Source organism: Calidris pugnax, unplaced genomic scaffold (genome assembly GCF_001431845.1).
Source record: "Calidris pugnax isolate Ruff unplaced genomic scaffold, ASM143184v1 scaffold103, whole genome shotgun sequence".
Lineage (NCBI taxonomy): Eukaryota > Metazoa > Chordata > Aves > Charadriiformes > Scolopacidae > Calidris > Calidris pugnax.
Window position 1 is genome coordinate 3,031,545 of NW_015090990.1, and position 13,037 is coordinate 3,044,581.

Below are 13,037 nucleotides of genomic sequence, written 5' to 3' on the forward strand. Positions count from 1 at the left end.
GCCCTCTGCCTTCCCAGCACCGTCTCCGTGGTGGCCTGCAGCGGCTGGGGCTGGGGGTCGGTGCCCCACGGCAGCCGGTGGCGGAGGGGGGGAGGAGGGGAGGGGGAGGAAGCCCTCCTCCTCACCGGCCGCTTTGCCTCGGCAGCTCGGCGGCCCCTTCCCCGCAGGCCCGCCATGGAGAAGTACCACGTCCTGGAGATGATCGGCGAAGGCTCCTTCGGGCGTGTGTACAAGGGGCGCCGGAAACACAGCGCCCAGGTGAGGGGAGGGGTGGCAGCGGGGAGGGCTGGGGCTCTGTTGTGTGGCGCTGGGGACTGATTTCTGGTGACTGTTGGGTTCCAAGGTCGTGCCAGGGCTTTGGGACTCGGCACTCATTCATTTTTCTGCTGATATTCCTGGCCAGCTCTTGCTGGCATGGAGTCGTTCGGGTTCAAGGGACCTCAAGAGGTTTCCAGTCCATCCCCTGCTCAAAGCAAAGTCAGCAGATCCCACAGGGACAAAGACCTCACAGCCAGTGCTTGACTGTACTCGGGGTGAATGATTTTTCCTTACATGATGAAAGCCCCTCTGTTTCAGTTTTTAATCCCTGTCTCACCCCCCCATGTTGCACGTCTGTAAAGAGCCTGGCTCTATCTTTTCTGAAACCTCCTTTTGGGAATCACAAGATTACTTTTCAGCTTCCCTAAGCATTTTTTCTTCTCCAGGCTAACCAAGCCCCCAACCTCAGCTTTTACACCACATGCTTCAGCCCTCTAGCTATCCCAGAGGTCTTTGCTATACACACCCCAGCCTATTGATGTTTTTCTGGGCCAAAAACCAGGCACAATATTGCCAATGTGGTCTAACAGGTGTTAAGTAAAGGGCAATAATGACTTCCTTCAAACTCCTACCTGTTGATACAGCCCAGAGTGCTGCTAGTGCTCCTCACTGCCAAGGCACGCTGCTGGCTTGTGTTAGGCTTGCTGTCAGCCAGTGTCTCTAGCTCCTGTCATGTGTTTGGACTGTTTCTGGCAGTCTTAGCTTTGTCTGGGCTCACTGATTACATTTTTTTGCTTTAAACGTCAGTGTGCAAAGTACTGTGGCCACCTGTATCGATGTGCAAGGGCCTGGAGGAGCCCCAGCTCCAAGGGATCCAGTGAACAAATGTCTTGTTCAGTGTGCTCAGGGGGAAAATGCTGAGTCCTGTTTGGGTTAAACGTGACCTCTGCCAGGGCAGGCAGGAGATTGGTCTGATCCCAACTTTACTTGCTTTGAAAGGTGGTGGCCTTGAAGTTCATCCCCAAGGTGGGGCGGTCTGAGAAGGAGCTGAAGAACCTGCAGCGAGAAATTGAGATCATGAGAGGCCTCCATCATCCCAACATCATCCAGATGCTCGACAGCTTTGAAACTGACAAGGAGGTGAAGGGCAAATGCTTTTGCTTGACTGGGGCCATGGGACAAGGGCTGGCTTCTGCTGTCATAGGGACCATTTTCTCAGAAGATGCTGGTGACACCCTCCCAGGACCTGGTCAGTGTTTTTCAGAGCTCCAGTATGTGCTGTTTGGGGAGCCACCACCTATCTGGGCTGTGTGGGGTGTGCAGGGTCATATACAGAGGTGAAGGAGCTCAGTGGGGTGTGTGTGTGATGAAGGGGAGTGTTTTGGGATCACAGGATAAGAGTGACTCTTCAGTCACCTCATCAGTCTTATCAGAGACTGACTTTTCACTGATTTGAACTTGCATGGAAAGAATGTGATAAGAAAGTGCTGTGCTATGGGACATGGGAACATGAAATAGAGTAATTGGGCAGCAGATTCAAAACAAGTTCAAGAGAATGATTCTACCCACTGGGCTTCTCCTGTCCTTCCCCATTCCCTGGTTTCTGCTGGCTGTATGAGATAAGGACAGCCACAAGGACTCTGCTAAGTGCTGGGCCCTTGCTGCAGTGCAGCCACAGGGGTCCTTCTTCCACCCCAGGTCCCAGCCCAAGCTGATGGGCTGTGCACAATGACACCCCAGCATCTCCCTCAGATTCCCTGCCCTGCTCTATCCCAGTCCCCAGTCATGGTGGGGATGCAGCTGGGTGGGTTCCAGATCTTACCATGCTGCTTTTCCCTCCAGGTGGTGGTGGTGACTGACTATGCAGAGGGGGAGCTCTTCCAGATCCTGGAGGATGATGGGAGTTTGCCCGAGGACCAGGTGACTGGTGTAGCTGTAGGATGGAGAGAACAGGATTTGTCTGCCTGCAGGCAGTGGGTCTCTGCTCTGGGCCAGGTGACATCAGGAGGGTAAAGGTGCTGCCAGGGCTTCACCTGGCAGAGCTTCTGAAGGGGATGGAGAGGGGGCCAAGATGCACTGGGGGACAGTGGAGTCCAGCAGTTTGTTGGAAACCAGTTGGTTTCCCTGTTCTCTCTCCAAGGACCACACACTGGCCTACTCCAAGGAACTGCTGGCCTATGGCTGGGGCTGGTACCTGCCCCAAACAGGGCAAGGGCAGGACTGGGGGTACTGGGGAAGCCAGGCCATAAGGAACACCATGGTTCTGCTGGCTGGTGGTGCTGTGGGGCGCAGGGTGAGACTCCTGTGTCTCTGGCAGGTCCAGACCATAGCTGCCCAACTGGTCTCTGCTCTCTATTACCTTCACTCCCACCGCATCCTGCATCGCGACATGAAACCCCAGAACATCCTGCTGGGCAAAGACGGCGTCGTCAAACTCTGTGACTTCGGGTGGGTCCTGGGGGCCAATGTGAGGCTTGGGGCAGCCAAGGGGTGTCCTGAGTGCTCTAGAGAAGGAGGGAGGAATGTAGAAGGGGGCCTGGATTCTGTGCATTTTTAGGGGTTGGCGGGGATGGGGGATTTTGGACTCCAGAGGGGAGAGATGTTGGTAAACTTGTAGGGATCTCCTTGGGAGCTGCAACAGATGTTTCAGCCTGAACTGACTGACTGTGCTTTGCTCTGAGCAGGTTTGCCCGTGCCATGAGCATCCACACCATGGTGCTGACCTCCATCAAGGGCACCCCACTGTACATGTCCCCTGAACTGGTGGAGGAGCGGCCATATGACCACACAGCTGACTTGTGGTCTGTGGGCTGCATCCTGTACGAGCTGTTTGTGGGCACTCCTCCCTTCTACACCAGCAGCATCTTCCAGCTCGTTAGCCTCATTGTCAAGGAACCTGTCAAATGGCCCGAGGCCATAAGCCCAGTCTTCAAGGTAAGGGAGAAGGCCCTAGATCCATGTGGAAGCAGCTTTGGCCTCACCTGCTGCCCAGGTGGGTCACTCTTAAGTTTTTTGTCGCCTAACAGGGATTTCAGAACACAGGGAAGGGATGAGAGCTTGGCCTCCTGTTCGGGATACCATGATCACTGCTGTCCCTCTCTATAAGCTGGGGAACTGGGGCTGACAGCAGAGGAGTAATTTACAAGGCTGGGAAGGGAAGTGTCTTCCCATCTGCTCTAAGCACTAGAGCCACTCCTTCCACAGAGCAGGGAATATAGGCCTCCTGGGTACCCTCTCTGGGGGAGACTGGTGGGTACAAGGTGCTCACTGGTGGGTGCTGAGCATGTGTGAGTGACCCTGGCACTGTGCTGCCCTGTAGAGCTTCCTGCAAGGACTACTAATGAAGGACCCCTGCCAGCGCCTGTCGTGGCCAGAGCTGCTCTCTCACCCCTTCATTGCTGGACGGGTTACTGGTAAGTTCCAGCTCTTTTTCCAGTGCTGGCCAGGTATATTTCCTCCTCCTGCTGCCTGGAGGCTGGAAGAACCACCCTGCCCTGTTTTTTTTTACTACCCTGTTCTTTGCCTCCCTCTTCTCTGCTTTCTCCAAGTGCTGACCCCTAACTCCTGCCCCTGGGCTTGCTCTGGCTCCCCTGGGATCCCAGATCTGGTGCCAAGGGAGAGCTGCTGCTGAAGTTCTCCCCTTGCCTCCCCAGTGATTGATGACACAGAAGAGCATGGGATCTCAAACCCCTTCACCACCAAGCTGCCCCCAGAGCTGCAGGCCCTGAAGGAGCAGCAGGCCCATTCCCTGGCCCCCAGGAGTGGCCAGTCCAGGATTCTGAGAAAGGCCCGGCAGAAGATGGCTGAGGAGGCACGGAAAAAGGTGGAGGAAAGTGTGGGATTCCTGTGGCTGTGTCCCACAGACAAGGCAAAGGATGGGCACTGAAATGGGACCTGGGGGACAAGACAGAAGGGATGTGGATCAGACTGGGGTGTCAGCCACACAAGGCAGGATGTGAGGTCCTTGGGGTGGTGGCGTCTAGAGGGCTCATCTGGCTGGCTGAGTAACCCTGACCTGACCAAACTTCTCTGCCATCACCCAGGGGCAGCTGAAGGCAGGTGATGCATCTCCGAAGAGCTCTGGCAAAAGATGTCCAGGGCATGGACCCAGAACAGCCCTGAGGAAGGCAGCTGTCATGGAGGGGGAGCCACTGGCTGCCTCTAAAGAGAAGAACCCCAGTGTCCTGCAGGGAAAGAGCAGCGTGGCAGAGTGGGACTTGGAGGAGCCTCCACCCAACCCACGGTGAGGGAGGTCTGGGGCTGGGAGAGGAGGGGGAGGAGGAAGGGGGGAAGGCAGGATAGCTCACCGACTATGCTGTTTCTTTGGCCAGAGAGCACAGCATCACTCGAGACTATGAGCGGGAGTTTCCTGGAGCAGAGGCCTCTCTGCAGCCTGTTGCTGGCAGGGCAGAGCCCTGGCACAGGCGCAGCATCGAGACCGTGGACCTGGAAAGTGAGGTAAGACAATGTCTTGTGGTGAGGACAGAAGGGCCCAGTCCCCAGGGCCTAGTAGAGAGACCCTGGGGCAGGCGGGGTCTGTGGCACCAGCCCTCTCTCTTCCATGGCTAGGAGCTGGAGAGCGATGAGGAGTGGCAGCAACTGATCGAGGCCACGGAGCCCTCAACCATGAAGCTTAACACACCGCTGAGTCTCCTGAGGGACCCAGCCTTCCGGCACCGTGTCCAGACGCGCCTGAGAGACTCTGCTCAGCAGGTGAGTGGTGGCTGGCTTGGACAACATGAGTGTCGCCTTCTTCCCCAGGATTGGGTTGGGAGCACTGGGAGAGTCCTCACTCCAGCCAGCAAGGGGATCCTCTGCTTCTCCAGGAGCCAGAGCTGTCTCATGCACTTAGCTTGCCATCTGCTCCTCTCCTGTCCCCTAGCTGTGGGCGTGGAGGGCTGCCACATGGCTGGTGGAGAGGCAAAAACCACTGCTGATCATGAGCTCTTTTGGCTTCTCTGTGTCCAGGTGCTGGAAGGGATGCTGGAGGGAGCCTCCCGTCTCCGTCCCATGCTCCGTGTTTTGGGCAACCTCCTGGCTATCCGGTGTGACTCTGAGCTGCTGGGCTACTTGTGCCGAGAGCTGAATGTGCCTTTGTCCCTGCTGTGTCTAGCCAAGCAGATCCTGGAGAGCGGTAGCACCAAGCAGGTGGGTGTTAGGACCCCAGAGAAATTAGGGCTTCTTCCAGTCCTGCAGAGTGCCGGTGCTAAGGAGGCCTTGGTGTCCTGCTGGAGCTGGCTTACTGGATTGGTGCCTCTTCCAGGCCCCTTTGAGAAGGGGGAGGTTCTGGCAGTGAAGGATCCTGCTGTGGTGGTGTTTGGATGGCCAGCAGACAATCCCCACTCACTGTTTGTTTCTGAATCTTGCAGCAGCCCTGGTGTGTCGCGGTGCTGACAGACCTCCTCATGGTGACCACAGTTTATTTCAGCAGTGAATGCAGCCTGGAGGAGAGTGGGCAAAAGGACAGGTAGGGACAACCCTCTATGTTCTGGGGTCTCTTGTGGACACTGTGGGGACCTGGCAGTAGGCAGGAGGGTGGTGTTCATTCTCTGTGGCTGGAGCTGTCTCTGTGGGGTAGCATCACAGACTGAGCGCTTCGTGCCATATCACTGTTCTCACAGAGAGGCGATTTCCATGAGTGGGACTAATTAAGGGGAAGGCACAACTGACTAGAATCCAGTTGTGCTACCTGCTGGCACTGGCTCACAGTGCTAGTGTGTGCTGCCTGCTCCATTACCCAGGCCATATGGACCTGGCCAGACCCTGTCCTCACAACCAGGACTTGTGATTCTCTGCTCTCCTCTGCCCCTGCTGCCTCCCCCAGCCTGCAGGCCTTCCAGGAGAGTGCCAGCTGCTTCCTAACCCTGCTACCGGAGCTGCTGGCTGAGCCAGCTGACAACGAGATGAGACTCTGCCAGCAAAGCCTCCTGGTAAGGGTGCCCCTGTCTCCCTTCTCCCACCCTGTAGCCCAGGGACAGAAGCTGTGGGGCTGGGTGTGCATTTCAGGGGGAGTGTATACTCCATATGTACCCCTCTCTCAGCCAGCATGTAGCCACATGTGGCTGCCACACAGTAACCTGGTTGGAGAATACACTTAGAGGTCCCTGAAACTCTAGCACATGACTCCTCCCATCTCTGCTGTCCCCCCACAGCCTCCTCCTTCATTGCCCTTCCCTCTCCTCCCACCCTCGATCTGCAGCGATGGCCCCTCTCTATATCTCCCCCAGTGCTTCCACCGGCTCTGTGAGAGCCTGGATGTGATGTGCCCCTCTATCTCTGCACCCATCTATGCCAGCCTGCGAGAGGAGCATCGGCCCCTGCTAAACAGAATCCTCCAGGGATCCATCTCACAGCAGCCTGCTCTGCAAGGTAGCCGTGGTGGCAGCTTGCGCTCCTCCCGGGGTTTTCTGTCTCCCTCCTATCCTTGGGCTCCCTCGGAGCACTGCCTGCCATTGCAGTGCTGTTGGCTGGAGGAGGTGGCTGAAACTTATCTGCCCAAGCCCCTGCCAACCAGGGCTTTCCCGTTCTCTCCCTCAATCCTAGATCTCATCCTCCTTGTGTCACAAGCCTGACTTTTCCTTCTTGGCCTCCATCCCCATCCTGCTGCCCCTCAGCATCCCTCACCCTTAGCACATGTCTCCTGAGCTCTGTCCTTGTGCAGGTGCAGCGATGGAGGCCAAGTCAGCCCGTGACCAGAGCTCAAGTGTGGCAGATGTCTTCATGGCTGCATTGGCTGCTGCCTGCAGCATCCCCCTGGAGAGGAACGGCTGTCGGGAAGCCAAGCAGCAGGTCAGGCCAGCTGTCTTTGCAGGGCAAGGAGGTGTAGTCCCCACAGGGACAGCAACCCTTTGCAGGAGGGTCTCTCTTTCAGCAGCAGAGTGGAGGGTTCTGGCTTTGGTGACTGCAGGACTGGTGTTTGCAGGCTGTTCCTTCTAGTCAACAACTGGGCTTCAGGAGTCTAAGGACTCCTAAGTTAGTCAAGAGACTCACGTAGGATCTGAACTGTGGGATGGGCTAAGTAAAGAACTAGGCAGTGCAGAGAAAGCATGAAGAATTCTTATATGACAGTGATATGAACTGTAGGAAATCTGAAATTGAATGGACAATAAATAAGAGGGAAAACAAAACTACAGATTTGCATTTTGATCCTTTAACTCAACTCTGAGTAAACAAGGAGGGAAGCAGAGGAGGAGTCTCACCTTGCTCATCTCAGTTCTGGGACTGTGCATCGAAGCCATACTGGTTGTGGCAGATGGGCATCCCTTTGTGAACGTAACATGTAGGAAGCAGATGCCTTCTTTTATTGATTTGTTGCTAGCATTGAATTCCTTAAGCATGTGCAGTGCTTCAAGTGCCCAGGGTGTAAAACAGGCTGATTTCTGCAGGTTGCTCAGGAGGTAGCTGCAAAGCTTATGGAGGGAGACAGCCAGCAGCTTGGGAGGCTGCTGGGGAGGCTGGAGCATCCAAGCTGCTCCTTGAACGTGCTCAAGGTAATGGCCCCGTCCATTTATCCGGCTGCCCCCAGAGGTGCCTGGACCTTTGGTCTGGGGTTAGGAGCATGGGGAGGGAGGAACTGTGGGCTCATCCCTCAATGACTCCCGTGTCCCTGGTGTCAGCTGTTGAATAGATGAGCCCATGGTAGCCATGGGGTGTGACTGGGATGGGCCTGGTTGCTGTATCCCTGTGCCCAGGGGCTGGTATGCATCTCTCCCCTCTGCCTTGCAGATCCTCTACGCTGGCTGCCATGCCAGCCCAAGCTTGTGCCAGCACTTGGGAAGGAGCCAGCGACTGTGGGGTTCTCTCATGCAGCTCTCAAAGGGCAAGGTAAGCCTGGCTACAGTGTCAGCGGTGGGTTAGGAGATGGGCAAGCAGGACACATTTCTCTGAGCACTGCTTAGACCAAGCTGAGGGATGTGTGGGGAGAAGAGCTGTGGGGAGCTTAGTCTGGAGAGTGCAGTTCTCCTCCAGGGCCTAGAAAAGTTCTTCCCTCCCAGCCTTGCAGCCCCCCTATGACTCCTGCTCCCTTGGCAGGTCCCCGTGGTGGAGGTGGTCCAGGAGGCAGCCTGTGAGGCCTCTCTGTACCTGCTGGCCCTGCTCACCCTGCAGCTCCAGGCCTCCCCTCCCAGGTAAGTACCCTCTTTCACTCATGGGTAGGAGAGTCCTGAACAGCCCTGTCCCCTGCACCCTTCCCAGAGCTGGGCTTCTGCTGCCACTGATCCCTCCAATCTGGGTACCTCTGGGCAGCATGGGTGGGTGCTGGCGATGTGGTGAGGACCTAGTGCAGACAAGGAGGTGCTGTGAATGATGGCTCACTCCTCCTGCAAGGTGGCTGCTTCCCAGCCCTAAGGGTATTGGGATGTGGGATGAGAAGCTGTGGAAACACAGTGCCTCTCTCCTGGCCCCTGTATTTCAGGCTTGAGGAGGTGGCTACCCTGGCCATGGATCTCATCATCCAGTCTCCTGTCGTCTCCCTTGTGGTAAGTCTTCCCTTCCTGCTAGAGCTGTCACTGAGAGCCCTGCAGAGCCCCATGTCCCATTTGGGTCCTACTGCTGCTTGCTCAGGGTGGGATGGGGGCAGGTGAAGCCTGGCTGTTCATGCCCTGGACTGAGGGATCAATAGTCAGAACTGAGTGGGCAGATGGGAAAGTCCCAAAGGTGTTGAGTTCTCCCTGCTCCCACAGGGTGCTGCAGCATTCCTTGTGACACAGCTCAGTCAGCATGGGGTCACCTTGGAGCTCAAAGGAGAAGAAATCCTGCCAGCGGTGACAAACGCGCTGAGAGGACCTGCTGAGGTATGGGATGGGGACAGAAGAGCAGGGGAGCCATGCTGTCACCCCATGGTGGAGGTGTGCAGTCAAACATGGGCTCGGAAGGGTGCAGATACGGTCCTGCAACTCTCAGACCCAGCACCTAGCTTCAGCCTGTCCCCTACTCTCTCTTACAGCTGCAGCTCCCCCCACCAATGGGTGCTGGTCTCTATGATGGGATCTTTTTTCTCCTGCTGAAGCTCCTTGCCCAGGTACCAGCCTGCCTATCTCTCTCTTTGCCTGGTCCCTGCTAAAAGGTGGGGGATAAAAAGGCACAAATGTAGATCAGTAATGGAGACTAAGGCAAACCAGGGAACTGAGGAGCTTTTGCTGAGCTGTGCAACCCCATGAAAGCCACCTAATGTTCCTGGGCTTTTTGTGGAGCTCTAGAGGATTGGTGGGAGGGTGGTCGGTGGGGAGGAGAATGATCCGTGGGTGCACTGGAGTGAGAGAGGGCAGGTATGCCTGTGGACTGGCACTGCCAGCAAGCGCAGCAGGGATGCCAGCTGCCTGGTTTCCTCTCCTCTCCCTGGGCCATGTCTGTCCAGCCCTGATCTTCCCAGGACCATGGGGATGTGGACCCAAACCCATGGGAGCCGTGGTGGACCAGGATGTCCCCCATCTTTAGGAGGACATGGCCATGGAGCGGGGCTTTGCTGCCTCAGAGCTGTGGAGCGTGGTGTGGCATTGTGTTGCTGCGGTGCTTCGTGTGGGCAGTGATGGAGCAGCGCTGGAGGGAGACACCCCAGTGGCAGACCACCCCATGGCAGAGCCGGACTGGAACCTCCTCTCCCCTCAAGGTAGGAGCTGCAGGATGGCAGGTCCTCTGCTCTGGACTGCTTCATACCCTGCCCTTAGACTTGCCCATGCCTGTCCCCATCAGCATCTGGTCCCTGATGCCACAGGGCTCGGGGGTCTTTTCTTGAGGGTCGCTGTTGTCCTCGGGGGAGAGAGGGCTGGGCTGGCCCATGCTGCGCCCAGTTGGCAGCAGCTCAGCTGAGCTGGGTGTGGAGGAAGAAGAAGGGGTGTCTCTGCTGGAGAGGAACATTCACCCTGGCAGGTGTGACCACCATGGGTGGAGAATGGTCTGGTCTTGGGCAGGGAAGCACAGAACTAACCCTGGAGCAGCTACAGGCAGAGAGGAGACTTTACAGCCTTCCCTGGAATTGCCCTTCTGCTGTGCTGTTCCCCCTGCAGGCACCCTACTCTTCCTCAGCCTGGCTCTCTTCGTCTTCACTCGTGAGTCCCACCAGTGCCTGCCTCAGCTCGCCCAGTCCCACGGTGTCCTCATGGTGACGCTGAAGAGGCTGCTGTCCCCTGGCTTCCTGGCATGCCTGGCACAGACGTGAGTTGTGGGGAGGGCTGAAGCAGGCAGAGCTCAGCCACTGAACGGGGCTTGAACACGAGCACACAGAGGGCTGAGAAGCTTCTGATCTGGCACTTGCAGGGCACAGCTCACCTGTGGAACTTCTTTGTGCGTGGCGAATGCTCTCTGCCTCTTGCCTTGTTTTTCTGATCACCTTTTTATTAACCTCTCTCTCTATCTCTAAATTCAGGCAAGCAGGAGAGGACGGGGACCCTGAGCTTGTCCCAGCTGTAGTGATCCAGGCCTGCCAGCTCCTCTGCTTCCCTTTTGCCCTGGATGTGGATGGAGACACCTTAGTATTGGTCATGGAAGCTGTGAGAGATGCCCAGATCCCTGCCCAGCTGCTGCAGGTACCCTCTTGGCCTTACATTTCTCTTCCACCCCATACTGTGGAGACACCTCCCCACATTGCAGTCCCCAGTACATGGCACCACCTCACACCGTGCTGGTGATTTGTGCCCACACAGGGACGTCACTTGGGTACCATGCAGCCACCAGAGCGGCTTGGCCAGCAGCTGAGCTGTGCACTGACCTGCTGGCAGCCCTCAGCTGCTGCTTGACTTGGCCCACACCTGAGGACAGCACACTCAGTGCCGCTTTCTCTCCTTTCTCCCTAGGTCTGCTCTCACCATCTGCCCTTCTCGTACACCGAGCTCCCCATGAGCCTCTTGTGCCACCTCGTTGTGGCTGATGAACAGGTCATAGACCAAATGGTGAGGGCAGCCACCGCCTCAGAGCACGTCACTGCCTTCTTGACGTCTGCCTTGTTTTCAGGCAGCCTCACGCTCACAACTGACCTCCTGTCTCTCTTGACCCATGTGGCCCGGGCCCGTCCGGAGCATCTGCCCTTTCTCCAGAAGATCCTGAGTGGCTCGGATGTGGCTGACCAGCCACTGACCCGCCTGCTTGGCCACCGGCAGCACCTGATACGGGCCAAAACCTGCAACCTGCTGGGCAATCTGCTCCGACATGGCCACAGCTTTCCCCAGGTGCTGCAGAAACAGCCAGGCTTGCTGGAGAACCTGCTGGGCTGCCTGGTGGACCAGGAGGAGAGTGTGCGGAAGGCAGCCAGCTTCGCGGTGGGCAATGCTGCCTACCATGAGTCCTTCCCGGTGGGGACGCTGGGCAGGGCCGTGCCCAGGCTGACGAGGCTGTTGAGGGACACCCAGGCCAGGACACGCTGCAACGCTGCCTCGGCCCTGGGCAACCTGGGCCGACGCTCGACGGAGCTGGGGGACCTGCTGATCGAGAGCAGGGCCCCCCACGTCCTGCTGGAGGTGGCCTGCTGGGACCCTCGGGAGAGCGTGCGGGAGGGAGCCCTGGTGGCACTGCGGGCCCTCAGCCAGCACCCCGGGATACAGCAGGTACCGTGTGGGGACCTCCCTCCGCGCCCTCCTGGGACCCGATGGGACCAGGCTGGCAGGTGACTCCTGTCCCTCTGCTCCACAGGTCCTGCTCTCCCTCAGAGCCACCGAGAAGCTGGCTGTGCTGGCCAGCGGTGACTCACAGCTTGCTGCTGGTGCCAGTCCCCGGCCACCTTCTGCCCGCCACTGCGAGAAGCTCCTCCGGTTCCTAACACCCCTGCGCGACAGCGGCACCGGAAACGCCCCCGGACCCCCAGATCCTGGCAAATCTGTGGGGCCCCCACAGCAGCACTGACACCGGGGCTGAGCTTGACATGCCTTCAGCAGGATGGGACAAACACTCTCTGCCTCCTCCTCCTCGGGCCCCAGCCTCCCGTGGAACACACTTTTGTAAACCCTTTCCTGGAAAAGTGCCTGTAGACCTCAAGAAACCACCTCTTTTTAAGTGGCCTCCTGCGCTGTGTCTGCCTATGGGTGCTGGGGCTCTGCTCCTTCATCCCGGGGCTCTGCGCCTCCACCCCGGGGGCTCTGCTCCTCCATCCCGGTGCCCTGCTCCTCCTCCATCCCGGGGCTCTGCTCCTCCATCCTGGGGTTCCCCGCCTCTCTCCCGTGGTTCCCCCACGACGGGCACCGGCGCTCAGGCCGGCTCCCCGCCGGGCCGCTAGAGGGCGGTGTCGGCGGTGTCGGCCGTGGCGGTTGGTGCGGTGGCTGCCGGGAGGTGTAGTCACGTGGCGGCGCCGCCCCGGATCCCTATGGTAACGGCGGGCGGTGTGGCGGCGGCCCGGGAGCGGCGGGGCCCGGGGGCACCGGGCGGGCGGTGAGTACGGGAGGGGTGGGCTCGAGCGTGCCTCCTTCCTTTCGCGGTCCCCTCCTTTCGCGGGGAGTGCGTGCCCCCCGTGGGTGCCATCTCCAGGGCCTACCCTGGGGCGTGGGGCCCTTGGTCCCCTCCGTTGCCTCCCCATCCCCGCCCCGCCGGGGACCCCTGGCCCTCCCCGTCCCGCTGCCGTGCCCCCAGCACCCACCCGGCCTCTCTCCCGGTCACGAGGAGGTACCTTGCCCAACCCCAGGCCTCCCCGCAGGGGCTCGCCTTGGCCCTGCCCTGTGGCCCCCTGGGCTGAGCCGGACTGGGCCCCTGGAGTGGGGAGATGGCATGGGGATGCCCTGTGGCAGGTCGTGCTGGGGATGGTGGCCCAGCCAGTGCTCCTGGGGCAGGACGGAGCATCTCAATAGTGCCTTTGGCCT

At 58.5% G+C, this 13,037-nt stretch overlaps 1 protein-coding gene across 5 annotated transcripts; it reads left to right on the forward strand.

Annotated features, from left to right (window-relative positions):
• Nucleotides 1–148: 148 nt before the first annotated feature.
• Nucleotides 149–12,245, forward strand: STK36 (serine/threonine kinase 36). 5 transcript variants are annotated; one of them, XM_014954210.1, is made up of 26 exons: nt 149–258; nt 1,258–1,398; nt 2,101–2,178; nt 2,576–2,706; nt 2,943–3,192; nt 3,578–3,671; nt 3,912–4,081; nt 4,302–4,501; nt 4,590–4,716; nt 4,828–4,971; nt 5,227–5,406; nt 5,628–5,725; nt 6,038–6,188; nt 6,486–6,627; nt 6,920–7,047; nt 7,644–7,748; nt 7,984–8,082; nt 8,290–8,384; nt 8,672–8,735; nt 8,940–9,050; nt 9,203–9,277; nt 9,694–9,865; nt 10,263–10,410; nt 10,622–10,781; nt 11,049–11,795; nt 11,881–12,245. In XM_014954210.1, the coding sequence occupies exons 1-26, from the start codon at nt 175–177 to the stop codon at nt 12,088–12,090; spliced, it is 4,104 nt and encodes a 1,367-aa protein (XP_014809696.1). In that variant the 5' UTR covers nt 149–174; the 3' UTR covers nt 12,091–12,245. The 5 variants fall into 5 exon arrangements, with proteins under 5 accessions (XP_014809696.1, XP_014809698.1, XP_014809697.1 ...); XM_014954212.1 differs by having other exon boundaries at nt 6,083–6,188; XM_014954211.1 differs by having other exon boundaries at nt 5,631–5,725.
• Nucleotides 12,246–13,037: the final 792 nt, after the last annotated feature.